Source organism: Drosophila erecta, unplaced genomic scaffold (assembly GCF_003286155.1).
Source record: "Drosophila erecta strain 14021-0224.00,06,07 unplaced genomic scaffold, DereRS2 tig00000092-arrow-pilon, whole genome shotgun sequence".
In the NCBI taxonomy this organism is placed as follows: Eukaryota; Metazoa; Arthropoda; class Insecta; order Diptera; family Drosophilidae; genus Drosophila; species Drosophila erecta.
In genome coordinates, this window is record NW_020825207.1 from 3,628,859 (window position 1) to 3,656,001 (window position 27,143).

A 27,143-nucleotide genomic window follows, 5' to 3' on the forward strand; every position below is an offset into this window, starting at 1 on the left:
CTGATTTCGTGCATCGAGAAGAGATTTATCATGGGCATTTCCAACAATACGTGTTTCAACATTTTAGTTATGGTTTGATTTTCTTAAACATTCTTCTTTTACCTTAAAGTAAATTATAATCTTACGATGTATTTTCCTGTATTCTTTACATTCTTTCTCTAAAAGATGACAACATATTTTACAAAAACATAACCTTTACCTTAGCATTGTATTAAATGTATATGTATATTAAAAAGTCAATAATAGTTTTGTAGAGTTAATGTTTATTCAATAGCTAAGATCAAACATAATTTATTAAACTTTGGATGTTTATACAAGAAACGCACGTGCTCATCTCTAGTTGGAACCAAACAAAATCATATGTTGCTGCTAGGGCTGGATAACTGAACTTTTGATACTAGGGAGCGGAACCACTAAGTGTCAGTTGGAACCACACCAAGATCACCCCTCCCTTTCGCATGCTGTGAACTATATTGTATTGACAAATAAATTCAGTACGTTAGAGTAATATGACGTACTTACGAATAACAGCTATGTACACCGCAAAAATCGTGTTATTTTAGTTGAACGCTCCAATAGGTGAACTAGTGCACGGAGTCGGCATGTGCCAGCCCTGGAGGCGCTTTGTAAAACTAGCTCCAGTTCCGGAGCTAGGGAACCAATGGCAAGCGGAACAAAATAAAAACATCTGTAGATTATAGGTTAATTTGTTTTATAATAACAAATGCGGGAAGTTTTCAATTAAGATGAGCAATCTGCTGAATTTCGCCCTGCGTCAGGGTATCAATTCCATTAAGCGCCTTAGTCTCCAGAGTTTCAGACTGGCAGCTCCGGCCATTGTAACCAAATCGCCGGTCAGTTCTACGATAAAGAGGTTTTCCTCCCAAACCGCCCCCTTCGATGTGAATACCAGTGTCCCCAAGGACATAATTCTTTTTAAGTATGAGAACCCGCGATTCTATCAGATGCTAAACTTTTTCGGAGTCTGTCAGTTTGTCTTCTGGACATATCTTTCGCACTTCGCCTTCACGACGCTGAAGGATGCCCCGGTGGTGGAAAAACCAGGAGAGGATCTAAAGTGGTTCCAGCGCATAAATCTGGGCGATAATAAGTACAGAAATGGTATCACAATCTGTAGTTTTTTGATAGGTGAGACTGCTTTACTACGATGCCGACGAAACCCATATGAAACTCACCCAACATTTTAGGATATGGCATACTGTTTGCTGTCTGGATGTTTACGCTTCGCTCGGTGCGTTTCCTTATCTTGAGAAAGGGTGGTCAGAGCGTCTCCTTTGTGACCTACGGACCTTTCAACCGGAATCGCATTATGACTGTGCCTTTGAAGTGCGTCTCCGCCGAGGAATCCCGCAACTTGGCCCGAGTGCAGCTACCCATTAAGGTCAAGGGCAAGACCCTGTACTACGTCTTGGATATGCGCGGCGAGTTTCGAAATGCCCAGCTATTCGATTACACGGCGGGCCTTAAGCGTCGCATTTAAAGGTCAAGTTTTGTTGTTGTTTCGTAGCTTATTATTTGTAAATAAAGATGTACACTAATTAAAACTAAACGGCGGCCTAGTAAATGGGCTCCGGTTTCTGGGTGAGCAGCAGTCCAAAGCGCTTCTTGATGGTGAGCCTCTGGCGCGAGTACTTATCCTCCGGCGAAAAACGTGCTGGATGAGCAGACAAAGTTGGACGACCATCCTCTGTGCGTTTCTGGAAGTGCAACAAGTTGTGACTTTTCTACATAATAAGCATACGTTTTGATAACAATTTACCTTCAGGGTGTAAACGCGATCGCCGTTTTCGTTAATCGTGTACATTAGATACATTTTTGCAGTTTTTGAATTGTTTTTCCGTGGTCAAAGAAGCAGAAAATAAAACACGTGTGGCGTGCGTTTCAGTGTGTTACCATGCTTTAAAAACAAATTAGCGCTAAATAATCCACACTATTTGAGTAGCCATGCTTCAAACCGCGGAATGAGTCCTAGCTAAAAGTCTAATTGCTATCGATTCCCTACCATCTCTAAATATATTTAATTACAATAGTTGGCGGACTTTTTGGCCAGAATGTCAAATAAAGTGGACAAGCTGCACAAACGGGCGTTACGGGAACAACAGAAGCGAATCAAGCCCGGAGAATGCATGAAATACGTGCGCATGGTCATAGATGCCGGATTTCTGGCCATTCCCGTGGGCCAGGAGACGCTGCAGCAATTGAATGCGACGGATTTGAAGTATGAAATAAGAAGCTTGCCCGTGAGCCACTGCATCGTGTGGGAACGCAATGTGGGCCAGCAGACGATTGCTCTGGGCAACAGTCCCACTGGCCTGGACGAGGCCTGGAGACTGGAAAACCAAGTGGTTCAATGGCTATCCGAAAGCAGCTTCCAAAAGGCAGTTAAGGATCAAAGTCTTTGTTGTTTGGGACCCCGATTGCAGGCCTCATTTCCGGATTGCCAGTGCACCATTGCCCTACCAACGCTCCGTCATAGCAAGCATGGCAGCTCGGCCAGCCAGGACGCTCTGATTGAGATGCAGCTGCTCCAGGAGCTGCACGTGGAGCAGCTCAATAAGCCGGAAAGCCAGGAACTAGTGGCCCTGCTGCAGCGATATACAAAAGCTATAGCCGAAGCCCCCTATAAGAAGCAACGCAACGAAACATTGGGAGGCTTCAAGAAGTACCTGGCCAACGACAAGAAGCAGTGCGTCCGAGTGGATCAGGGCAATGGATACGGACGTCTCTGGCAGCAACATCTGAATCGACTGCCACAGGTCACCCTGGAAGTGGCCGAGTCCATTATAGCCCAGTATCCGTGTCCCAAGAAACTGATTGACCACTTTTCCAGTGATCCACTGGCCGTCCAAAGTCTCGCCGATTTGAAGATCAAACGCTGCAATGGACCGCAACCGCTTCACACCGAACGACGTATTGGAAATGTGCTCAGCAACAAACTGTTTACATTGTATACTGCCAAGGACCCCAACACTCTGATCTAAACTAAACTGTAAGAATTTTAAAACTTACTTATAAACAAATATTTTCTTAGCTTTAGAATCTGCTCATATATTAGCTTCCTAAAGTATGTACAATTAGAATTAGGTTTTAAGTTAAGAGCTAAATATTTTACATTATTTTCTCATCGTATAAGGTATAATTTAAAAATCACAATGTTCCTATACACATAACTATGAATTCAATTAATTGTGGTTTGCACACCTGAAGAATTGATAATATGTCCGTTCGGATGACGGAACTCTGTGAACATTGGATTAGGCGCGATGAGGAGAATGAAGTGGTGGCCATGGGCAATGAAAAACTTCAGTCCGTGCTCTACAGCGTGGCCAGAATCCGGGTGAATCCCAGGCAGGCGGAGACGATGGTCTGTCCGAGGCCCCAGATCATGGCGTATATGGGTGACATTGGCAGACTGGAGGCGCGATGAACAAAGGCGATGACCGCACTGCTGATGATGCCACTCGACGCCGGCGACAGGAATCCCATGACCAGGATCAGGATCGAGAAGAAACGTCCGAACTTGTGCTTCCGGAGTGTGAAGAAGGCCACGACGGCGGCGCAGGTGTGGATGAAAATGGAGGAGAACAGGGCCCACAGAAACACATGGTACCACATCTCGCGAAAGGTATTGAGACGCGCCTGTGACCGGAGTCCCATCACATCGGCGATGGTGTCCAACTCATCGGTGTCGTCCGAAAACATGGCTAAAACGCAGTCGATGCAAGTTAACGTGGTATCCCCCTAATTACTAGTTGCTAGTTATTGCTTTTCCGTTGGTCAGTTGAGTGTCCAGCCGCATGTCTGGTGGCGATTCCCTTATAGCATATACCAGCCAATATTCACGGACCTGGAAAGCAACACGCTCCCTTCAAACTTCAGACTTGACCTCTTGGCATTTAATTGAACTCACGCCAACACATGTGTGTGCTATAAGCCACACCCACACCGCATTCGTCGTATCCTATAGCCGGGATTCAGGTTGCAGTCTCTTCCAGTTGCTTGATCCTATATAGCATGGCTTTAACTTCCGCTTAGCACTGTAGTTTAGCAAATGTTTGGCTTATTTTTAATTCGGTCAACAATCGATTAAACTTTCATCACGACACTCAATTAGCCCTCTGCTGGCGGCAGTGAATCCTTAATAGGGCTTTATTACCAGGCTACTGGTGTGCGGCATCCCTAACTCCACATTTTGAGCAACACAAAGCACTTTTAATGGTTTTAATTTAATTTTATACTGTTTTTGGCTGCGTTTTACAATGGCAATGGAAATGGAACGTTTGGGAATGGGCCAGTTCTGATAAGCAAACAGCTGTGACTCACTTACGAACTGGATCGGAGCTCGAAGTGCAGCTCTATATAATCGTATTTGAAATATCCGCATACAAGGCAGATATTGTAGTGAGAAAACACAGGTTTCTTAGGGTATTAGCTTTAATAAGTTGTGTGCAAATGCTCAGCTTTCGGCTAAAGCCTATAGTTATCGCTATCGAGCCGCAATAATCGGCGAACTAGTTCCGCGAAAACCGTCTTGGCACAAGTGACAACTCTGCAACCAATCCATAAACAAAAAAATTTTGTGTAAACGAGAAACAAAAAGCGGAAGCTGAAAAAACAACACATTAGCATATAATTTGGCCCCTTATGATTTGTTAAGTTTCTGTTTTGGAAAATGGAATGCTGAGACAGCCCTGAACAGATGTAAGTCGGCCTGCCAATATGACACATTTCTACCGAGACGACCAAACATACACACGTTCATATGTATGTACACATACGTATGCATGTATGTAACTGCATCCATATATGATACATGTATCTTACGCACTCTCGGCTATATACATACATATATGCTGCATATATGTGTGAACCGTCAATCGGAGGAGAGTCGGCTGAAGTTAAAGCCATTCATTTAAAGTACACATCCAATGGATATATACAGATTTTTAACCAGCATATGCTTGCGAACCAAGATTAATCAAAGGCCCCACCATTGCAGACTTCATATACTTCAAGCCCCTCAAAACCAACGACGCATTTAATCAATGTTCTCCAACGGATTGCCGTGCAATCTGTCGTTTCCGAGCTGTCTCAGTGTACCAAAAGACGAGATCGGTAATGAAGAGCTCCTGCCATCCAATATGGGTACTCGCGAGCCTGTTATACTCAATGTCTACGATATGGTACGTTCACTCCGATTTGCCCATTCCTCATCGCAAAACTATAAATGTTTTATTGTGTTTGCAGTACTGGATCAACGAGTACACCACCTCAATCGGCCTGGGCGTATTTCACTCCGGCGTAGAAGCGTTTGGCACCGAATTCGCCTACGGCGGACATCCGTTCCCGTTTACGGGGGTATTTGAGATCTCACCGCGGGATCACGACGAGTTGGGCGATCAGTTCCAGTTCCGGCAGAGCATTCAAATCGGCTGCACCGACTTCACGTACGAGGAGGTGCGACGAATCGTCGAGGAGCTGGGAAATCAGTTTCGGGGCGACCGATATCATCTCATGAACAACAATTGCAACCACTTTTCGGGCTCTTTAACTCAGGTGAGGCATAAATCGCGCAAATTTTCCACTGGGTGGATTCAATATCAAGCAATATTTTTGGGTGTGCTGATAAATGATTCACCGTCAGATACGGGTCAGTTACAAACAGAATTTTTTATAGTGAATCACCTTAAAAAGTAGGACAAATTACCTTCGCGGAATCTTGAATGCATGTAATGCAATAAGATACTTTAAAATAACTGGTGCTTAGAAGAAAATGCAAGCTTTAAAGCCACAATAGACTTAATGATAATACCACTAATGCTAATTACTCTTTCCAGATACTTTGCGGCCAAGAAATACCCAGCTGGGTCAATCGCTTAGCGCATTTCAGCTCCTGTGTGCCATTTCTACAAAGATGTTTGCCAAAGTAAGCCTACCTAAATGAAGCAAATGCCATGTTTGTGTTATTAACTATATAATGCTGATTTTTAGAGAATGGCTGACACCGAATGCCTTGCAGCAAAGCATTACCACAATCCAAGAACGCGAAGACTCCGACAACAGTCCCCTTTGAGACGTTACCTGACCGAAAATATGTCACTTGGCGACACACAAGCGATCATAGTTCACATCCAACAACAGTCCTAAGACCAACATTGTTAAGTTACACAGAGCGATAAGCCGGGTTACTCATGTCACATCAATTTCCAAGCCAACAACGCCCCTAAATAGAAATCAACAACTATTATGAATAGACTTAAATTAGGCGAAATACATACATACTTACATAGAACATAACTACATTGAGACATACTTATACATACATGCGAAGTGACTAAATTATTGGCTATTGTAATTTGTATTTGTAATATTACTATTCAGAATTAAGATATTATTAAGTGGCCGATAAATTTAAGTAGCAGGCGCCGTTCAGCAGCAGTGTCATTTATAGAATTTTAAATTAACTACGAAGACATCGAGAAATCATCATAAGGCACTTGCTAAAATTGTACTAACAATACCGCAGACATATTGGTGAACAATATCAAAATGTTGCCCAATTTACTTGTTTACTTTTGTCAGCGGTGGGGATTTGGTTTTTTTTGAATCCCCACCAACCATCGCTGCTCGATTATTGAGATGATTTCCTGGTTGATTTCGTTTACACAATTATACAGAGTTCATAAGCCGCATGTCTATCAAAACACCAAAATGATCTGTTATCAATAAATATATGTACTTGACATTCTGATATTTACACATGCATAAATACTATTATTAAACATTTTTAAAGAAAAATATATTTTGATCGAAAACATTCGGTTGCGTTTCATTTTTTCTAGAACGAAACTCCTGAAAACCTTATTCGGTTTTCATTCTATCCTGAAACTCTTCTGAAACTCAATTAAATACAATCAAATATGGGTATTTTATAATTTCAAACTAAATATTTTTATAACTTACGCTGAATTTAAAGAGCCAAACTCGAGTGATGAACAAATTGCATGCATAACTTTGTATTAAATTTATATATTTTAGACCCTCCAGATTAGATTCATCAGTTGGAAATAAGTTAACTTTTCTTTGTAGTTTAAAACTTGATTACAATTAAGATAAATATGTGGGGATTTGCTATGTACAATGGGAACATCTGATTACCGGATTACCGAACTCAAACTAGACTCGAGACATTGTTGTAGAGGCCAACGGCGGACAGCTCGTCAAGATCGATTTCATTGGGCGGAAGATTCGGAAGAGGCCAGTTCCTTGGCCGATGGTTAACATGGGGCGGCACAATGGCGTGAAAGGTGGGGGACTGTAGTGGCCTGTAGGCTGCGGCATCCACGTAGTCCCCTGGTCTCGGAGGAGCATTTGGTTGTGAAATCCTTCCCACGTATAGATCTTCACTGCGATAGAGACTCGCATTTGGTACGTAGCCGGCGTGCATCCTTCTCTGCGGGTTTTGTGGGATCGGTGGACGGTGGGGCAGTTCGTGGAAGTAGGCATCTTTGGGTATGTGTCTCTCGGGCAGCCCAAATTGGGTGGCAGTCCGGTGGGGAATACTATAGGTGGGCGATGGGTTCGAAGAGGTGCCCTCTATGTGGTGGAAGTTATTGTTCAAGCGGGAATGTGATCTTGCCGCGATCACATGTGCGGTCTGGTAATCCTGGCTATTGGAGTCAATGGTGTTTTGGAGTTGGGCCACCATATCCCTTACCTGCCCAGCGTTAGGCCTCTTTAGGCACTTAATTTCACTGTTCCGAATCTCCACCTTACTCATATTTTCATTGCCATTTTGCCTCACTTCCGTTTCCTCGGCATACTCCATGATGGGGTTGGAGTAAAATAAATTCGACATGATGGGATAATTGTCTTCTAAGCAAAGCGGCTGCCGTTTCATCAGATTGGAGATACCTGCCGCCTCGCTTGCCTGCTCCTTGTACAGCAGCTTGTCCCCTCCCATTCCCTCGGCGGTTTCATTGACAGCCGTCTCCTCTTTGCCCAGATCTGCGAAAGAGGCATCTTTTCGGAGCGCCTTTATCACGGAGTTCAGCATGTTCTCGCCTCTCCCAATCCGCTGGTAGTACTTATTGTAATCTGGCTGGGGATTACTGCCCGTGGGGGATGCCTCCCATTCCCAGCTGTTGGAGTTCTGGGAGGGATTTGAGGTCTCACTGGAGTTCGGATAGCGCCGCATTACGTTGGCGTACTCGTCGAAATTGGGACTATTAACACTCTCTTTATCTTCCCGAAGCTGGGCGGACTCCGGTCTTGGATGGGGATTATAGGGTGGCGATAAGGAAGAAAGCTGGTGCTTGCCCTCCTGTTCGCTGTCCCTTTCCATGATCAGTGTGGTTTTCTCCAAAAGCACACCCAGTCTTTCGGATACTTTTAGGAAGTCTAGCTTTAGTTCATCTAACTTCGAGTGCTCCAGTTGCTCCTCTGGCTCCGCCTCCCCTTCCACCTGGTCCTTATCCACCTCTTCTGCCTCAGCCTCTTCGCCAGCTTCATTGGAATCTTCATCGCTGTCGCTATCCAGCTGGACCTCCGCTGATCGGTGTACTATAGCTTCTATAGCCTGATCTTCGAGGACATCTACACTCCGTGAGTTGGTGAGCCTACCACCTTCATGGTTGCTTTCCAAGAGCTCTAGACTGCGGCACCTGGACATTGTTCTTTCGATCCTTGTGTTTTTGTTCTGCTGATCGAAGGTGGAGCGCATAGGCTCCCCCCTTCTCAGGAACTCACTGAGGTGCTGCCTTTTGCTCTCGCATCTCATTCTGTCCTCGATCATCGTTCTTGTGAGCTGTTCAATCTGATCGTTCGTTTTGATTGCCAATGCCTGAACTTTGTGCCCTAAACGTTCCTTGGTTTTGTGAACGTACTTCTTCAAACTCTTTCGATTGCAATTCAGTTTGTTTTCAATATGTCGGAAGAAGGGACCGCAATAGCAAGTGTTGCCCACGCTGACCGGACCCTTGTGAATATGCCCCGCCAAATCCAGGAAATATTGTTCCCCCGACTTAAGTGGCTCCTTGGGCAGTGTCTCTAGTTTTGGTGATGGAAAGGCACGCGGGTCGGGAAAGTAATGGCAGCCATAGGGTGACCAGTTGATACCCTTGTCCACCACATCCCTTTCTCGATCTCTCTCCTTGTCCGACCTGCTGCCGCCCTCCTTAGGTTTCTCTTTGCGATTCCGTATCTTCTTCGGTGTGTTCAGGATCTCGATGATTTCTCGGTAGTTCTTCCTTATCGCTATGTGCATGGGACAGTCGCCTTGTGCGTTTTTAATGCCCAGCCGAGCATCTGCCTCTAGGAGAATCCTTGTCAGCTTTCTGCGTCCCATGGCACAGGTGATGTGCAAAGCGGTGTCACCGTTCAGATTCGTTTTATTCGGATCGCAAAGGGCGGAGAGCAGGATTCGAGAGACCCCGGCATGTCCATATCTGCAGGCGGTGTGCAGCGGCGTATCTCCATACTGAAATAACCGATTGTTTAAACTTGCTTTTAATGGACATCAGCCCTCCACTTACATTATTCTGGACATCGGGATCGGCGCCGGCCAACAGTAGTTCCCTGGAGCTCTGATTGTGACCATTTTGAGCGGCCAAGTGCAGGGCGGACAACCCCTCGTTGTTGGCAATTCCCAGGGCGCTGTTGTGTAGGGCTTCGATGGTCTGGTGGGCCACCTTCACCCTGCCCTTGTGCTTATCCTTATCTTTGTCCTTCTGCCCCTTTGCGGGTTTTCCCACCCCCGAGGTAGCGGGTGGTGTGGGGGGCGCGCAGATCAATTTCACGCAGCGACTGAACCCTCGACTGGCGGCCTCGTGGAGCGGGGTGTTTCCCTGCACGGATTCTCTGGCCAATCGATCCGCATTGCTGAACAGGAGACCCTCCACCCGACGATCATCACCGGCAGCCACCGCTTCGTGCAGCGAAGTCCAGTTGCTGGATTCGGGCTACAATCGGAAAAATGGGGGTTAAATCTGTGTAAACTTGGCTGGAAATGCCTTAACTTACCCCGGAGATCGCGTTCGGGAGAGCTTCCTGTTTCGGAATGCGGGAGGATCCATGCTGCATTGTCTGCGAAGTAATTTGAAATTCATAAAATTCGTTAAATCAGCAATTTATTAAATTTAAAAAACCGACACAAGACTTCTTTCTTACATAGCAAAAAATAGTCTCAACATTGAACCCTGTTGATCTTAAAAAAATAAAATCACAAAGATAATATTTACACTGTATCCCATGTTTTTCAGTGTAATTACCGTTAGACTCATTTGTTAAGTCTGAGTGTTGTTAAGTTTTGTGAATCGTTTTATGGCTTTGATATAACATTGCTGACGACGAAAGAGCTTACTTAACCTAGGATCAAATGAATATGATCTTCGAACCCATATTTTCTGAACGTGTATGCGCCTGTGTGTGTGCCTCACGCAATGGCGTACCACGTAGTAATTGCTATTACAAACAGAAGTGGGAGTTACCAAAAATATTCGAGTAAAGGTCTGGTAATTTCAAAAACAACCTTTTAAGTGTAAGTTAATGATCTTCCTTTATAACAAATTGATAAAACATGTATGGTTTCCTTTATGCTTAACACTATTACCGTAAATTTCTAGGCTTGAAAACCAGGTTTAATGTGCGCCTTGGTTTTCTCGATGCCCAACTTACTTTTCACAAATTTTAAATCCCGTCTGCGGACCGTAATTTACTCATTGCAATGCGCCACTCTCACGTATTTACACATGTTTCTTTTCGACTATGTTTCAGTGCCCGACTTTGCAATATTTGGCCAACGATTAGTGGAACGCCCAGAGCTAATTTGGCTTCAAGCCAGGCCTAAAAAGAGACTAAAAGAAAGCCAATCACAGGCAAAATTGGCAACAGGTTTCGAGCAGGGTTGCCGTACCATCGACAGCTATCGGTGAAGCCGATAGTCTGCCTTATTGGCCGCCAACAAGTACGGTCACACTATAAGTAGGCAACGAATTTTGTTTGTCATCGGCATTTCGCATTCAACGTTTTCAATTGTTTTTAAGGAGCTATAATAATGGCTTTGGCTGAAATCTGCAAGATATCAAATGCTTCGTACATGAAGCCCACCGCCTGGTCATCGGCGGACGTAGAGGAAGCGCAAAACGCGCTCACCTGCAATCTGGCCAATCCCTACACACTGGCTGCTCCGCCATTCGAGAATGTATGTAGTTCCGGGTAGTTTTCCGGGAGAATCTACTAATCAGTTGACAATCTCCTCAGCCCCTTCACAACCTAAATCAGATCCAAGCCAATGCCGACAAGACCGGCATCAAAATCGACTTCGATCACGGCACCACAACGTTGGGCTTCAAGTTCAAGGGTGGCGTTCTTCTGGCAGTCGATTCCCGTGCCACTGGTGGATCGTACATTGGCTCGCAGTCGATGAAGAAGATCGTGGAGATCAATCAGTTCATGCTGGGCACTTTGGCCGGCGGCGCAGCCGATTGTGTTTACTGGGACAGAGTCCTTTCCAAGGAATGCCGCCTGCACGAGCTGCGAAACAAGGAGCGCATCTCAGTGGCCGCCGCCAGCAAGATAATGGCCAACATAGCCCACGAATACAAGGGAATGGGTCTGAGCATGGGCATGATGCTGGCTGGTTACGATAAGCGTGGTCCGGGCCTGTACTATGTGGACTCCGAGGGATCTCGGACGCCAGGCAATCTTTTCTCCGTGGGCAGTGGATCACTGTACGCCTACGGAGTCTTGGACTCCGGCTATCATTGGGACCTGGAGGATGAGGAGGCCCAGGAGCTGGGACGTCGCGCCATCTACCATGCCACCTTCAGGGATGCCTACTCTGGCGGTATCATTCGCGTGTATCACATTAAAGAAGACGGTTGGGTCAACATCTCCAACACCGATTGCATGGAGCTACACTACAAGTACCAGGAGCAGCAAAAGCAGCAGGCCGATAAGTAGAGTTTGGAGTAAGGGAATATAAGATATTCAGTTTGATTCAGATATACGTTTGAATTTCTTGGAATAAATAAACGTGCTAGAGACTATGTTTTGTGCTTCATCCAATACGAATTAAACTGGTAATGATATACTATGTAATTATTGGGCTCTATTTTCCTGAGAACAAGAAATAATCTCTTGTGTTTAATAGTAGAAATGTGGGTATTTTTTGGTAAAAAATATGATTTACACATATATTTATAGTTTAGGTCTCCTGCTTCTTTTGTTGCTGGGAGATCATTTGCAGTGTTTCCTTGTGGCGCACTTCCGCTCGTTTTTGCTTGAAAGTCCGCTTTCCACCTTTGTTTTCCACTCGCTTTCTTCGCAGGACTCCCCGTTCCATGGCGGTCCGCAGTTCCTGCTCGGCATCCAAGTGCGAAGGTATGTGGATCTGCCGAATCATGCGATTCCGCACCATGAAGTGATCAAATGGATGCTGACCCCCGTTGCGATCGATGAAAACTGCATGGGAGAGCTCGCAGGTCATGTGTCCATCAGCCACATCGATGATTCCGGCCACGGAGGTCTCGTTGTGCAGATCGATCAGCACGGAATGACCCTGCAGCATTACGGGCCAGCAATTCAAGGTGTTGGACACCAAATACTTCTCCCGCGCACTAAACTGCTGCATTATTTCGATAGGTTTTAAAAAAGTGTTTTGCTCTTGGAAACGGAGCTGCCAACTCGCTTTATAAGTAGCTCTACATTTTCTTTTATGTTATTAATTGTACTGAAGTAAATATACGACAAATATTTACAGAAAAAGTTTTCTTGTGTAGGTTTTGAAAGATTATAATAATAAGGTATCTGTTCGGGACATGTTATCCAACTTAAATAATTGAAATACTGCGTTTCTGTTTAAATCTTTTAACTTCGATATTTACTGAACTTTTAGATTATGGTGTAAAAAGTTTGTGTTATTATGGCGAATTTTCTGTAAACTGTCTATTATTGGATTAGCAAAAATTATACGTACACAAAGTTGTTTAGGTACACTTCGGATTCGGATCTTAAGCTTAAGAAATAATAAAATACTAAACTTAAATAGCTGTTCCACGCTCCAGATTTTGTTTGATCTCGGCTGTATGCTCGTTGTAAAATCGGTTCAGCTTCTTGTTGAACTTGGAGTTCCTCTCGTTGATGAAGTCCACATCCGCATCGTCGTTGTAAATCCTCCTGCGAGAGTACTTCTTGCGACGCTCTATCTGCTCCTCCAGGTCTGTAACCATTTTGTTAATAGCACCTGGAGTGTCCTTCGTCCTCGAATGCAAAGTGGTGTGTGCACCACCGTAAAAGGCGTCACCGAGCTCCTCTTTCTGGCGCTCGTACTTTTCCATATCGCGAGCAGGCATAGTCTTTACCAATCTGTTGTACTGCCTGGCTGTTTGGGCTTCGTATGTGGAGAAACCAAGATCTGGATTGTCTTTACGCTTCTTCTTTTTCTCAATGCGATCCGCATCGACCGCGGAGACCTCCAAGAGCTTAAGACGTTCGTAATCCTTGCCAGCTGCCTGCGCCTCCTCTCGCGCCTTGTCGTCCGCTAGGATCCATTCTGCTTGTCGCTTGCGAGCCTCCCAGTTCTTGGGGAGCTTCTTGCGGGCGTCCTCTGCTACTACTTCCTGGTGGTTGTCCGTACGCGCCTCCTGCCGCTTCTTATGCAGGTCCAGCAGACGCGCCTTGCGCTCCGCCAACTTCTCCGCAGCCGTTTTTGTCGTCTCCATCGATTGTTTGTTATAAAAACTTGTTTTGTTTTTAGAAATGGTGAAAATGCGTTCCTTTGTTTTTTCGGTCTGTATTCGATGTTTTGGACCGCGTTGGCAGCACCGGAGCAAACATCTGTTTTGCAGCGCAGTACAGTAAATAACGCATATGACAACTGACTTATATGTAAAATGACGATTTTAATACATAATGCTATAAAGTCAACAAATGTTATAGCTTGAGCAATGTAATATTTTAAATAAAAATTTATTCTTTTTTGTTTCGAAATTCTCATAAAGACGTTGCTTAATTTATGCTCTGATCGATGTTCGTCACTATTGTGGTGGTATATACTGTGCTGTGGGATTCAAGAACGCCTTAGTGCATTTTTAGCTTCATGTGTTTACCTCAACACGTGCGGGAGATTTTGTTTATATTTTAGCTCGTGGTTTTTGCTAAAAAAGCCGCCGCAAAATGAAGTTTTCCTACAAAGTAATTTGTGCAATATGTTATCACAAATATTATCATTAATATGTTGTTCCTAATGTCCGATTTCACAGTTTTCCAACCTGTTGGGCACAATATATCGCAATGGAAACTTGGTCTTCACACCGGATGGCAATTCGGTTATCAGTCCGGTTGGCAATAGGATAACGGTCTACGATTTGAAAAAGTGAGTTACCATTTAAAATCCAAGGATTTCATGGATATATATTTCATTCGTTTGCAGCAACAAATCGCGCACCTTGTCCCTGGAGTCGCGTTATAACTATACGAACTTGGCTCTTTCCCCAGATGGAAGTCTGCTCATCGCAGTCAATGAAAAAGGGGAGGCGCAGCTCATCAGCATGATGTCCTGTACGGTGATACATCGTCATAAGTTCCAAACGGGCGTACAGTGCATCTGCTTCAGTCCAAATGGGGCATTCTTTGCCGTTGCTGTCCAAAACGTAGTGCTAATATTCTGTGCGCCAGGTGAGATCACCGGGGAGTACAATCCTTTCGTCCTGCGCCGAAAATTCCTTGGTGGATACGACGATGTCACGTGGCTGGATTGGTCTTCGGACTCCCGACTTTTGGCCATCGGCTGTCGGGATAGCTCCACCAAAATCGTCGCCATCAACTATACAAAAAATTTCCGCACCTATAACCTAAGCGGCCACACGGATGCCATTGTGGCGTGCTTTTTCGAGGCGAACAGCTTGCACTTGAATACCATAAGCCGCAATGGTCAGCTCTGCTTGTGGGAATGCAGCCTGGCTCCCTCGGATTTAGAGGATGCTGAAAGGCCAAAGTTCGCTCCCCCACAAAGGAAGAGGGAGAAAAAGGCAGTATCGGACAATGAGTCAGAAGATGACGTTGAAGATGTAGTGGAAAAAGATGCGTTGAAGGAGGAATCATCCAAAGAAGCTGAAGATGTCAACCATATAAAAAATGAGGACGAGACGCAGGGTCACCCCTTCTTTTACAAGAAAATATGTCGTCATTATTTGGCCGATGAGCCGCGCAAAGAGCAGCGGGATGTACAACTTACCGCAGCAAACTACAACACTCGTACCAAGGTTTTGGTGGTAGCCTTCAGTTCCGGAGCTTTCTACCTCTACGAATTGCCTGACGTGAACATGATTCATTCCCTGAGCATATCCGACTATCCCATTTCGGCGGCCCTCTTCAACTGCACAGGTGACTGGGTGGCATTGGCTTCTCGGGAGATTGGCCAACTTCTGGTTTGGGAGTGGCAAAGCGAGCAGTACATAATGAAGCAGCAGGGACACAGCAGCGAAATGACTTGCATTGCTTACTCCTCGGATGGTCAGTTCATCGCCACTGGCGGCGAGGACTCCAAGGTGAAGCTTTGGAACACACAGAGCAGTTTCTGTTTTGTTACTTTCAGCGAGCACACAAGTGGAGTAACTGGCATACAGTTCAGCAGGAACAAAAAGTTCCTAGTTAGCAGTTCCCTAGACGGCACAGTGCGTGCTTTTGATATTAACAGGTGGATATTGTTTAGGTCTTAACCGTGTGGTAAACTTATACGCCGTTCCATTTTTCAGATACCGCAACTTCAGGACTTTTACCTCACCGAATCCTGCTCAGTTCTCCTGTGTGGCTGTGGATTACTCTGGCGAGTTGGTTGTGGCTGGCGGGCAGGACGTATTCGACATATTCCTGTGGTCAGTTAAAACAGGGAAGCTGCTGGAGATCATCAGTGGCCATGAGGGACCCGTAGTTTCCATAGCATTCTCTCCAGTTGCTACTTCATCTACTTTGGTGTCTGGTTCATGGGACAAAACCGTCAAGATATGGAACTGCTTGGAGAGCAACAGCGAGCACGAAACAATTGATGCTGTTTCAGATGTTACAAATGTTACTTTCAGTCCCAGTGGTGAAGAGGTATGTGTTAACTCCATCATTCCTTCGACATTTCATTAGTACATATCGCACTCTAACTCTTGCAGATTGCCGTCGCTACTCTCAGTGGTAATATAACCATTTTTGACATCAAATCTGCTGGCCAAGTTGCTACCATAGAGGGTCGTAATGATCTGGGCGCAGGACGCCTGGAAACTGATATAATAACAGCGAGAAAGAACGCTGAGGCTAAGTGAGATGACCTCAAATTTAAGAAAGGTTTTATGTATTAACTGCTTCTCCTGCTAGTTATTTTTCCACCATTGAGTACTCAGCGGATGGAGAGTGCATACTGGCTGCTGGCAAGTCTGCGAACATATGTATTTATCATGTTAGGGAGGCTATACTGCTGAAGAAATTTGAAATCACTCAGAACCACAGCTTAGATGGACTCAATGTAAGTACTCAAGGAAATATTACACAAATATCCTTGCATAAACTTCTTACTTCACACACTTCTTACTTCGTTCCCAGGACTTTATCAGTCGGAAACATTTAAGTGAATTTGGCAACATGGCTCTGGTGGAAGACCGCGAAGAGCTGGAGGGTGGCAGGGTGGCCATTAGATTGCCGGGGGTGCAACGGGGAGACATGTCCTCCAGGAGATTCCAGCAAGAGGTTAGGGTGTTCTCCGTAAAGTTCTCACCCACTGGACAGGCATTTGCGGCTGCCGGAACTGAAGGACTCTGCATATACGCCTTAGATAAAGGTGCGCAATAACAATATTTATAACATAATAATACTTCAAATATTTAATGTACCACTTTTGCTTTCCAGGTGTTGTGTTCGATCCCTTTGATCTCTCGCTGGAAGTTACACCGAAAGCGGTCCACGAGTCCCTCAAGCTGCAGAACTACACCAAGGCGTTGGTCATGTCCCTCAAGCTAAACGAGCCCAATTTGATTGCCCTAGTGCTGGAGCGAGTGCCGTATAAGGACAGTGAGTAAAATGCTAAATCGCCTGCTGCATTCAGGGGCCAGTCCTTGTCAGTTTTGGCAACCTTCATCGCTGCCGCGACTAAAAATAGCGGCGACACACTCCGCCGTAGAGGCGGTCGCCACTTGCCCTGACTTCGTTCTCCGATCGAATGTGCAAATTTGCACTTTTGCTGTGTTAATAAACAGTTTCAAGGTCCTCGGCCCAGCTCTTACCTTGGTTAATAACCCCTTCCAGTACCGCTTGCATACGAACTATAATGGTACATGCAAATGGCTTGCCATAAAAAGCTTTGCCAGCACGTGTCTGCATTGCATGCATATTGAGTCCTTGCTCCTTTCGCTTTTTCAGTCGAACTGGTTTGTGCGGATCTGTCGCCGGAGTTTGCCCAGCGACTGTTGCAACAATTGGCCCGTCATCTCCAGTCCACGCCCCACATTGAGTTCTATCTGCAATGGAGTTGCTGTCTGCTGACCAAACACGGAAACCAGGATGGAGTCTTTCAGCACACAGGTTTGCTGGCACTGCACGAGGTTCTTTCGCGGAAATACGAAATGCTTAACAAAATGTGAGTATAATTGTTTAGGTGTGCAAAGAAATTTCACTAAGGGGTTCATATTTCCAGCTGCGACTACAACAAGTACACGTTGAAAGTACTTCTGGATAGAGCTGATAAGTTGGAGCAGGAAAATGAGGGCAAAACCAATGCGACGCAAGAAGATAGTGATGAGGAAATGCTACTTATCAGGTCGAAGGACGACGAAAATGGACAGTCGCAGTTTAGCGATGAGGAGGAGAGCGACAGCGGATCCGAAGAAGAGATGGCTTGAGTCCAAGCACTACCACCTATTTCCTTGTTATCTAAATCGACGCGTAGTTTGTTTGATAGATGTACGCGCCTTGTCTTTTATTAAGAATAAATTTAAAGCTTTTCGATAACATTATTAGAGGGTTCACTGAACTACGAATAGCTGAGTGAACAACATAACTTAAAAATGGAAAGAATACAGATATTTATATAAACTTAAATTGGTACAGCAGTTACAATCCTAGATAAATATATGCATGTAATATATTGTAGTGATGTAATGTATTTACACAGTGTGTTTTTTTATTTTCATATCAAATATAAACTCGATTTAGCTTAACAAATATATATTTATATGTTTATAGTTTCAAAAATTATGCCTGATGTGCGCTGTTTGAACTACAGGTCAATTTTAGTATTAGATGTAAAAGCCACAGCTCTAATGTTTGCATTAAAATGCGCTATAATGGATAAATAATTCTAAATATGTAAAAATCTCTAAAAGCATTCACTGTTCGTTTCGTTATTTACAATCCAAATATCCTTAGAGGCCATTGTATTATTATCTCCGTAAAGCACCAATTCCATATCTTGGCTGATTTGCTTAAGCCTAATACAAAAGTTCAATTAAAATCGTTTGCCCGAAAATGATTTATGCGTGTAGCTCGCAATTGTAGAGAGTGTATACTTTGAAAGTAGGGACAACCCTTTCGATTGTGGGTATTGTCACTAGCACAGTGATATATACGTTGTATATAAGGCAGAACTAAACTCGAAAATTGGGTAATCATTGTGGGATCTTGGTTAATATATAGGGTAGCGAAGCATTCCATCCTGTGGGAGTGCGCGGTGTCCAAAGGAGTTGCATACGTGTTTAGTTCTGCGATTGAGGCATACATAGATTTGAAATAATTTGGGGGATATATCGGTATTGTTCGACGCAAGATCGGATTTGTACAAAGCAAATACTCAAATGAACAATATACATATATTCTCAGTGAGCAAATAGTCCATAACTAAGCTGTACACTCAGTACTGGCATTTCGATGTACCCGATGGTTTTGTAGTAATACCCATGCACGTATTATGTAGGTAACTGTAGACTTTCCTTGTGGTTTCTTGTACTTTGATGACGTGAAGCAGATAGCCCTGTTTCCAGATAGCATCACTGGCATTGCACTTGGCTCCAAATCCAGTCCAGTTGTAGTTTCGTCAGCAGATTCGCGTTTGTTTAACTTTTTAACGGAGTCCAGACATGTGCAGTCTGGAGCTCCCCAAATCCTAGGACGACTTCATCAGCAGAATCGGCCAGTACAGGAGCACAAACACAAAGAACAGTATGGGGAATACGGCGCGGGACACCTTGTCGATCTCCCGCCACATGATCTTCTCCACCCCGGTATCCGTATCCGTCCACGCCACGGAAAGTAGACTCTGACGTCTGGCTGGCTTGGGCGGTCCCCCGTTTCCCTGGAGCGAAGTCTTCGGCGTTACATGAAAGTATACATAAGTGAATATTTCGATGTGCCCATGTGACATGTGCACTGGTTCCCCCACATATCCATATCAGTGGTTAATAGCTCACCTGGCCCGGTGTCGTCGGCGTCTGAGTGGCCTTCCGCGACCTCACCGCCCCGCCTTCCCAACTGGCCACCGTCGCACACTGACCCTTCTCCATGTTGCTGATGCGCTACGCGATTCGAAACGAATCGAATCGAAATCAGAACGACAAGAAGGTGGCATTACTTATTAAAGCGATATCCCCACAGCTGCCTTACCATGGGCAGTACCTTGGGTATGCGGTTCACCTGGTACTGGTACTGCACGTCCAGCACTTTCACCACCACGAACTCGGCCAGGGCGGCGAACACGGACAGCATGCACCCGGCCATCCAGAGGTCCAGGGCCTGAAAAAAGGAGATATCTTTGTTAGAACGAATGCTCCAGAAAGATCTAGATATTCGAGATATAGGTACCCACCTTAACGTAGGCGACTGGCGGGATGTCGGCGCCCGTAAACATGGTCACCAGGGTCAGCATGCAGGTCACCAGGAGCGTTACCCGTCCCGGAATGGCGTCCAGTCCCAGCCAGAAGCTGAACCAGGATAGCATCACCACCAACGATGAGGGGGCAAAGGTCTGGATGAGGTGGTGGCCAATCTGGCGCTCGAAGCGGAAGTACACGGTGAGGCGGGAGAAGTTGCCCACCTTCTCCGGCATATAGCCGTCGCTCTCCTCCAGCTCCAGCGGCTGGCCCAGATTGTACTGCAGCAGCTTTAGTTCCGGATTCAGGGTCACCCCGGAGTCCGACCAGCGCAGCTTAACCTTCTGATTGTTCGACGAGACTTGGGGAGTGGAAAGGTGGTAAGATATAGCTGCGTCATGCGGGCCTACAAACTTACAGCTCTCGATGTAGATGGGACACACCTGGATGTCCATGGGGTACAGCTGGAACTCCATCTGGCAGGCGATGATCGCGTGCATCCGGGCCGCATAGCGCACCGTCTTGTTCTTGTAGAGCGTCACCGACGTGAACTTGTGGGTCAGTGTCGCTATTTCTACAACGAAAAGACATCGAGAAGACGTTGCAGAGATGCGGAACAAATGGGTTTTGATTAGAACTATGGCATTGGCATCGATAGACTCATTTCTTGCGCATTTCGGTGGTGGTTCAGGTGGTGGTTGGTTGGGTGGTGGTCAATTGGTGGTGCCGTGATGGTGATCTTGCTCGTGATCACCTTACGTCTAGTTAAAGCGCGATTTTCTACTGACGACGAATGAGTTGATGTTTTTTTTTGTAGTTTGTAAATTAAATCCATTAAAATTAAAAAAAAAAACTTAAAAAATTTAACAAGTGAGCCTTAAAAATGGGAAATTTGTTGGTGAACGGATTGCAATCTACTTGCAGATACTATGATGACTTAAATTAAACAATGAAGTATATATAGAAGAAGGATATTTTCAAAAATAAAAAAATAATTTCAAAAACCAAGACTGACTTGTGCTCAACAATCGTGACTGGCAAACAAGGCTGACCGATTTGGAATCGATTTTTGTTTTGTAAATGTTGACAATGGCAACCGAAAAATGGAAAAAACACAAATTGCCAACGGGGTGCACTCGTGATTCCAAGGTGAGATCTTATCAGGAACCCGGGTGCAACTGCAAATTTTCGTTTTCGGATTCGGAGCGTGGGCGATATGCGATGGTCCTGACCATGGCGGTGTTGGACTCTACGGGGGTGGCTCTACGGTGGATTGGAGTGTCCTGTTTTGACCATGGCATTGCAATCGCAATGGACTTCGTGCGTATAATGAGGGCCGCTGGTGGGCGGGTCCGGTATTGGGTGGGGAAATTATATAAAAAAAACTTAAATGCATAAAAACACTGGGTCTTTCGCTAGGTGTGCGATGCATGGATATATATACACACAGGGAACTGTATGGCACGAGCAAATACACTTAATTCGGCCAGTAGGTAGTCGGCATATTGATAGATTTCGAAGAATGTTTAATATACAGGATACATTGGATGGAAGTTATGCGCTGATACTGATACTGAAACTGAAACTGATATTGATACTGATACTGAAATCGATTTCGATGGATATTGGCAAAAACACAAAAGTGGCAAACACAGATCTAGAGTCATTTTGATATACTTATATCTTTGTCTAGATGAAAGTTTTTCGAATCTCTTTCACCCTTATTGCGTAGCAGGGAAGTGGACGCAACATATGGACTTCCGTATCCTATGCAGAAGTATCGGTATTGTTAGTTCGGGAATCGTTAGTCGGTGGATTAGTAACCAGGTGGATTAGGAAAAAAAAACAAACAAACAATGGAAAACAAAGTAATTCGTTACTATATACAAACGGTCCAGAGAGTATAGAGCTTAATTAGACACATAGGGTGATGAGCTCAGCTGGACAAAGTGCAAGAATCCCAATCCAAGATACGTAAAACACACAGACTAATTGACTAATCGAACATTAAGACACACACGCACACACACACACACATATATAGTATGGGGTTGAAAAGTGGGGGTGGACGTACCGGCAATTTTGGAATTAAGAAAGTACGGATCCGGCTGCCAAAAATTCTCAAAGACCTCTGGAAGCAGCGTCACGTAGTCGTCGCCCTCCTCGAATATGTCATCTGGGATCTCCAGACGCGACTCCAGCCAGCGCTGATGTATAAACATGTCTACTCTGAAAATGTACACAGTATCGCTATATGCTCCATTACGATCCTCCGATCTGAGGTGTCTCCGGGCGCGACGGCACTTACCTAAAGTCCATATCCTCTACGTTAATTGAGTTAATATCTACAACGAATATGCTAAAGTCTACTATCACTGGGGAGCCCTTCTTCGAGGGCGGTCGTATTTCTGCAATAAATCAAGGCGATCTCCGGTTAGCCAACATTCGGTGTGAACACTTTATTCGCACAATCATGAATCACAATCACCCCATCCCACATCCCACATCCCACCGAGCAATCCGGCGAAACTTTCGTGCGCGAGTTCATTTTAAAGGTGCCTCCGTCTGGAATGCCCCAAAAAGCAGAGCGGAGGAAACCCCAACTTCTACTCCGGTTTCCCCATCAAGTTCAGGGACAGCCTAGGGTTTTCATGCGTATTACACAACCGGCGAAAATCGATAGAAATAAAGGTGTTGATTAGCTCCAGCAATTGCCTCAAATGAAGAGAACACGCCCCTCGGTCATTTTCGTGAATTATTCATACCTTTGCCAGCCAAAAGCAGCTATTGCATAAGTTTGCAAGCCGATTCTATGCGATTCATTGGAACTCACTTACAATTTTGGCCATACTTTATTAATAATATATATTCAAAAGGATATTTTCGAGAATATAAAGTAATACCTCTGAAAAAGGCACAATTTAAAGGTGTTTCTAACTAGTTTCTCTAATTGGCATTAATATGAATTTAAGTGGATAACCATATGTTTCTTTTCAATACAAGTATCTGCTTAAAGATTTATTACCCAACACTTGCCAGTCGTTTATTTTTTCGCACAAAACGTATTTTATTGTGCCGAGTAGTTTATGTTTGGGTTTAGTGAACTTTAGGCCAAAAGAAAGGGAACTAATAACCGAATAATTTGGATGGCTTACCTCAACCCGTGCAATTATGCGGGTGAGAGTTTCGGTGGAATGTTTCCCTTCAGCATGAAGCATTTTACCGAATAATGTAACTTTAATGCCAGCGCTCCTTTAGATCCTTAGATTGCACATATTCTTCGGCAATTCGGGCAGGCAATTGGCGCCGGTAAATGTTATTTTTTGATTTTAATCGATCGTAATGCCGGATGACGTCAAGAGCACCGCCTGGGAGACTGAGGAGACCCCCAACCAGCGTAGCTGCTAACCCATACCCCGTAATCCGTAACCCTAACCTAGTATGCCACAGACGGAGGCCCTGAAATTCGCCGCGTCACGAAACGAGCGGAGTGGAAAAAGGCTAAAATAGTGAATAGTGAAGAAAAAGCCCGAACACGCACATCCATATCCATATCCCTGTGCCCACATCCACGGTTGGCGGTTTCATGGTTCAAACAAATCAGAAATCAGAGGGGAAAAAAGAAACGCCTGTGGGCAATCCGTAGCAATTAAACACAAAAGGAGACCGCATCGAAAGGACACCTCCGAGGAGTAACCGTATTGCATTGGGGGCTATTAGGAGGGGAGCTTCGATGGGGTGGGGCTATGGGTGGAGTTCAACTTACCCTTGACATAATTAGGCGGAAGAACTACTCGCGGCTTGGCTGTGTAGTTCATGTGGGCTTCCGTGGCTTCGCTCAGCCTGCAAAATGAGCAGCACAAAACAGAGGGGGAATTCAAATGCAGTTCCTTGTGGAAAGTGCTGGGTGCGGGCGGTGCAGGGGTGATGGTGGGGAAACCCCAACCTTTTGGGGCGGTGAGATAGAGCGAGTCCCTTCGCCTGATGTCTGCCACATGCAACTGCAGCAAACTTTGTCAATTTAAGTCTGAATTTGAAATTAACTTCCTTCGTGCTGGCCGGCGCTTCGATTCAATTCGATTCGATTCAGTTCAGTTCAGTTCAGTTCGGTTCGGCTCTGCTCTGTGCTGTTTCGCTGTTTAACCTCCTGGCAGGCGAGTAATAACATTAGTTTCCTGCGCTCCAATCGGCCGCATATGCCATATGCCGTGCAGGATACTCATTTGACTGTGATCCAATTGACCTTGCTATGGGTATTTCCAACTAAACCGAACTGAACCGAGTTTGCACATTTGGCAGGACGAAGGTTCCCCTTGAACTGGAAACGATTCTGGGTCTGGGATAACTGGGGGTTGCACTTGGCGACTCACAACTCCAGATGGTATAAGCAATGGGTGTGGGAAAGGGGAAAGGGGGAATGGAAATGGGAATCGGGTAACTCGAGCTTACCACATCAGTATGAATCCCAGTCCAAACGATATGAATGCGTTTGTGTTGAATTTGTCGAGCATGATGTTGGGGCGACGGCACGGGAAAGGATTTGTAACACACAGACCTCAAATCATCTCACTTTACACCGACGTGGGAATTTCATAATTCGGTTTCTGTAACACAATATTTTCAATCATTTGCATGGGCTCGCCTTTGCTATTTGCAACTTGTGTTTCTCTGGACTGCTGTATCTTCGACTGCTCTTACATTTTTATTTTGATTTCGCTTTACTTGGCTCTCTGACGGTTGCTTACTTTCTTATTTCTGGGGCCTTTTCACCACATGCACAACACAAACACTGAACAAAAGATAGATTTGTATAGATGGAGAGCAGAGATCGTATTTAGACGGGGTCCTGGTTGGGCCAACTTAATCCGCAAGGTGTTCCCTCCGACTCGGCTGCCGTTCGGAACTCGAATAAACAAGAGCCGAGCTCGTGCGCCGAATGAGTGATCATCTAGATACGAGTATCTGTATCCGCATCTGTGATATGTGGATGCCACGCTCGGTGTGTAGGCGTGCGATTGCGGATTGCTGTCGTAAAACGGTATCTACAGTGGTAACTCGTGTTTATTTCTGCTAAGTGCAAGTGAAACTGAGATTAATATCTTAGAAAAGAGCAATGAGAAATGGTATACTCTTATTGGTAAGTGTTTGTTCATATAGAATACCAATAAACTGAAATAAGGTAGCTACATTTACCCCTCCTGATCATGGATAAAAACTTTCAGCTTTGGACATATTTTTGAGACAAATATTTCAGAGGGGTAATCCTAAGTACTTTGTTTTCCTAGGTCGGGAAGGGGATTCAGGCCACAGAGCTTCCACTGTACGTATGGACGCGGAAGGGTCGCGAGGAGCTGGAGCGGCGGAGGAGGAGCTCCGCCGGCGGTCAAGGCATGGCATAATGCTGATGTACTGGCAATTGCCCCGGCCCCGGCACAGGGCACACAGCACACTTCTCGCCAAGATTCAATTGAATCGCGTGCCAATTTTACTTAAGTCGCTGAACAGACAGACAGCTTTTACGGTGGCCGGTGTAACAGCTCAATCTATGCGACTATTTATGCGACCGATATCTGGCAGATACAGATACGAGTGTGCGGATTTGCCAGTTGCAAGGGGGGCGGGCGGACAGTGGCATAGATGGATAGATCGAGGGCTTCAATTGCAGGCTTCCTGGCCAGCAGCACACACATAATTGCATGGACATCCACTTCCTATAAATTACTTTCTGCGGCTGACATTGGCACTGGCAATGGGTATTTTCGCGCAAATTAAAAATTCCACTTCCAGATCTGCCAGCTCTCGCGCAATACGTATGTAGGTAGTATATAAAGTGCGGCTGTATGCAGATCGTGAGATGAACCGTATCCGGCTAGGCACTTGGGAACTTGGGAAGTGGTGTGGCCACACACAGATACGGATCTTGCCTAAATCACTCACGTTGATCTCACAGATACTGTATCGCACACATTCGCATGAATGATGATGGGCTTCACTTTGATTGAAAACACGCACTAGCCTCAGATGACTCGAAATGAAAGCGATTAATATTCATGCGCTGGATCCTGCCTTAGCGGGCGGCCAAGTTCAAAGATCCAGCTCGGATTGAAATTAATGGATACTTCAAATGCCCTAACATGCCGCCGCATTGCGTTATATAAACACTAGGATGTTCGATCCCCAGCAATTACATTAATGATGTAGTTAGTGGCATTTACATTAGTAAATGCTTCAGCGGGGGGTTGGCTCCTTTTATCCCGAAAGCACGGCCTAAATTTGCGCGACTTCAACGCCCGCCTCACGCGAACTCCAACGTGCACCATACAACACCATGCACCATCGTGTACCAGGCCATATTATTCAGATATGTATTATTATATGGGGAATTACCGCGCTGCGGGAACGACGCGCGCCCGAGTCCGTTCGCCTTCGCTCAGGAACTAAACTGAACTAAACACAACTGAATGGAGCGGAGCGGAACTGGGCTGTGAAAATACGCGAATTTCTTGGCCGCTCGCCTTGCCAACTTTAATACGACATACGAAAAAATCCCCAACGTTCTGCGGAGGCTCAGGCACGACAACCAACTGTAACGGGTTTCCACTTACCATGATGGGAGTTGGGTTCGGAATGGCTCTGGCTATGGGCAATGGGCAATGGGGGCCTGGAAGGACGATGGCATGGGCATGGGCACGAGTCCTCGGTTCGCTTGCAAATTGGTGTTGGGTTCCCTGGAAGTGTGTTTGGGATTTTCTAGTCCCCATGCCCACACCCGCCATGCGAATGATCAAGTATAATTTTCAATAGCTGCCACAAATCCATCATTACCCTAATCACTTTACATGGGTTATTATAATTAACAGAGCAATTGTTCTAATAATATTATTAATTATAGGTAAAACAGAAATTTAGAAAAGGTTATCAGCTATTGTTTTCCGGCTTGGTATCCAAAAATTTCCATGACATGGCTATGATCTTTGAGTGTGTTCCGCATAGAAACGGTATTAGTTATATATCTAATATGGCAGTTGTTGTTGACTGACATCGGTTGGGTTTTCCAACGAGGTGCATGCGAGTTGACTTGAAAATTCCACAAAGTAACCAAAACATTAAACAACTGCCACACCAAGCCAATCCCCACCTGCCACTAACCAGTGCCCAAGGGCTGGAAACGAGGCCTGAATGGGCCCCCCGACCTCAAACCTCGTGGGAAATTTCTATATGACTGTGTAAATACAAATCGCGTTTGTAGGACCGACTTTAATATATAGTAGCGCACTGACA

The 27,143-nt window shown here is 45.2% G+C and overlaps 11 protein-coding genes across 24 annotated transcripts; 5 read left to right on the forward strand and 6 right to left on the reverse strand.

Moving 5' to 3' along the window:
- Positions 1-356: 356 nt before the first annotated feature.
- On the forward strand, positions 357-1,571 carry LOC6547551 (transmembrane protein 223). The gene is made up of 2 exons (XM_001976136.3): positions 357-1,149; positions 1,209-1,571. The coding sequence occupies exons 1-2, from the start codon at positions 747-749 to the stop codon at positions 1,499-1,501; spliced, it is 696 nt and encodes a 231-aa protein (XP_001976172.1). The 5' UTR covers positions 357-746; the 3' UTR covers positions 1,502-1,571.
- LOC6547550 (H/ACA ribonucleoprotein complex subunit 3) lies at positions 1,510-1,942 on the reverse strand. The gene is made up of 2 exons (XM_001976135.3): positions 1,781-1,942; positions 1,510-1,718 (listed from the first exon to the last, which is right to left on the reverse strand). The coding sequence occupies exons 1-2, from the start codon at positions 1,832-1,834 to the stop codon at positions 1,578-1,580; spliced, it is 195 nt and encodes a 64-aa protein (XP_001976171.1). The 5' UTR covers positions 1,835-1,942; the 3' UTR covers positions 1,510-1,577.
- Positions 1,943-1,987: 45 nt separating this feature from the next.
- Positions 1,988-3,017, forward strand: LOC6547169 (crossover junction endonuclease EME1). Its single transcript, XM_001976134.3, has one exon. It carries the CDS (start codon positions 2,073-2,075, stop codon positions 3,000-3,002), a length of 930 nt encoding a protein of 309 aa, XP_001976170.1. The 5' UTR covers positions 1,988-2,072; the 3' UTR covers positions 3,003-3,017.
- Positions 3,018-3,057: 40 nt separating this feature from the next.
- On the reverse strand, positions 3,058-4,442 carry LOC6547168 (transmembrane protein 170A). The gene is made up of 2 exons (XM_001976133.3): positions 3,932-4,442; positions 3,058-3,868 (listed from the first exon to the last, which is right to left on the reverse strand). Exon 2 carries the CDS (start codon positions 3,721-3,723, stop codon positions 3,337-3,339), a length of 387 nt encoding a protein of 128 aa, XP_001976169.1. The 5' UTR covers positions 3,724-3,868; positions 3,932-4,442; the 3' UTR covers positions 3,058-3,336.
- A 76-nt stretch (positions 4,443-4,518) lies between these two features.
- On the forward strand, positions 4,519-6,764 carry LOC6547167 (deubiquitinase DESI2). 2 transcript variants are annotated; one of them, XM_001976132.3, is made up of 5 exons: positions 4,519-4,722; positions 5,021-5,204; positions 5,269-5,577; positions 5,859-5,947; positions 6,013-6,764. In XM_001976132.3, exons 2-5 carry the CDS (start codon positions 5,067-5,069, stop codon positions 6,092-6,094), a joined length of 618 nt encoding a protein of 205 aa, XP_001976168.1. In that variant the 5' UTR covers positions 4,519-4,722; positions 5,021-5,066; the 3' UTR covers positions 6,095-6,764. The 2 variants fall into 2 exon arrangements, with proteins under 2 accessions (XP_001976168.1, XP_026835915.1); XM_026980114.1 differs by having other exon boundaries at positions 4,538-4,722; positions 4,964-5,204.
- Positions 6,765-7,034: 270 nt separating this feature from the next.
- LOC6547166 lies at positions 7,035-10,923 on the reverse strand. 2 transcript variants are annotated; one of them, XM_001976131.3, is made up of 4 exons: positions 10,696-10,923; positions 10,042-10,104; positions 9,555-9,980; positions 7,035-9,499 (listed from the first exon to the last, which is right to left on the reverse strand). In XM_001976131.3, the coding sequence occupies exons 2-4, from the start codon at positions 10,099-10,101 to the stop codon at positions 7,193-7,195; spliced, it is 2,793 nt and encodes a 930-aa protein (XP_001976167.1). In that variant the 5' UTR covers positions 10,102-10,104; positions 10,696-10,923; the 3' UTR covers positions 7,035-7,192. The 2 variants fall into 2 exon arrangements, with proteins under 2 accessions (XP_001976167.1, XP_026836742.1); XM_026980941.1 differs by lacking the exon at positions 10,696-10,923 and adding an exon at positions 10,631-10,649.
- Positions 10,924-10,960: 37 nt separating this feature from the next.
- On the forward strand, positions 10,961-12,068 carry LOC6547165 (proteasome subunit beta type-5). Its single transcript, XM_001976130.3, has 2 exons — positions 10,961-11,221; positions 11,281-12,068. The coding sequence occupies exons 1-2, from the start codon at positions 11,075-11,077 to the stop codon at positions 11,980-11,982; spliced, it is 849 nt and encodes a 282-aa protein (XP_001976166.1). The 5' UTR covers positions 10,961-11,074; the 3' UTR covers positions 11,983-12,068.
- Positions 12,069-12,131: 63 nt separating this feature from the next.
- LOC6547164 lies at positions 12,132-12,730 on the reverse strand. Its single transcript, XM_001976129.3, has one exon. The coding sequence runs from the start codon at positions 12,650-12,652 to the stop codon at positions 12,227-12,229; it is 426 nt and encodes a 141-aa protein (XP_001976165.1). The 5' UTR covers positions 12,653-12,730; the 3' UTR covers positions 12,132-12,226.
- Positions 12,731-12,944: 214 nt separating this feature from the next.
- Positions 12,945-13,855, reverse strand: LOC6547163 (pre-mRNA-splicing factor Syf2). Its single transcript, XM_001976128.3, has one exon. It carries the CDS (start codon positions 13,740-13,742, stop codon positions 13,062-13,064), a length of 681 nt encoding a protein of 226 aa, XP_001976164.1. The 5' UTR covers positions 13,743-13,855; the 3' UTR covers positions 12,945-13,061.
- A 32-nt stretch (positions 13,856-13,887) lies between these two features.
- LOC6547162 (periodic tryptophan protein 2 homolog) lies at positions 13,888-18,529 on the forward strand. Its single transcript, XM_001976127.3, has 10 exons — positions 13,888-14,214; positions 14,283-14,395; positions 14,453-15,718; positions 15,777-16,116; positions 16,182-16,327; positions 16,384-16,531; positions 16,609-16,843; positions 16,912-17,073; positions 17,422-17,638; positions 17,696-18,529. Exons 1-10 carry the CDS (start codon positions 14,197-14,199, stop codon positions 17,898-17,900), a joined length of 2,850 nt encoding a protein of 949 aa, XP_001976163.1. The 5' UTR covers positions 13,888-14,196; the 3' UTR covers positions 17,901-18,529.
- Positions 17,948-26,446, reverse strand: LOC6547213 (glycine receptor subunit alpha-2). Of its 12 annotated transcripts, none has more exons than XM_026980946.1 (12): positions 26,250-26,446; positions 24,561-24,929; positions 24,312-24,466; positions 23,629-23,705; positions 22,171-22,270; positions 21,937-22,112; positions 21,540-21,629; positions 20,281-20,436; positions 19,859-20,223; positions 19,669-19,785; positions 19,464-19,568; positions 17,948-19,360 (listed from the first exon to the last, which is right to left on the reverse strand). In XM_026980946.1, exons 3-12 carry the CDS (start codon positions 24,371-24,373, stop codon positions 19,160-19,162), a joined length of 1,449 nt encoding a protein of 482 aa, XP_026836747.1. In that variant the 5' UTR covers positions 24,374-24,466; positions 24,561-24,929; positions 26,250-26,446; the 3' UTR covers positions 17,948-19,159. The 12 variants fall into 12 exon arrangements, with proteins under 12 accessions (XP_026836747.1, XP_026836743.1, XP_026836748.1 ...); XM_026980942.1 differs by having other exon boundaries at positions 19,657-19,785; XM_026980947.1 differs by having other exon boundaries at positions 19,657-19,785; positions 21,937-22,091; positions 26,250-26,445.
- Positions 26,447-27,143: the final 697 nt, after the last annotated feature.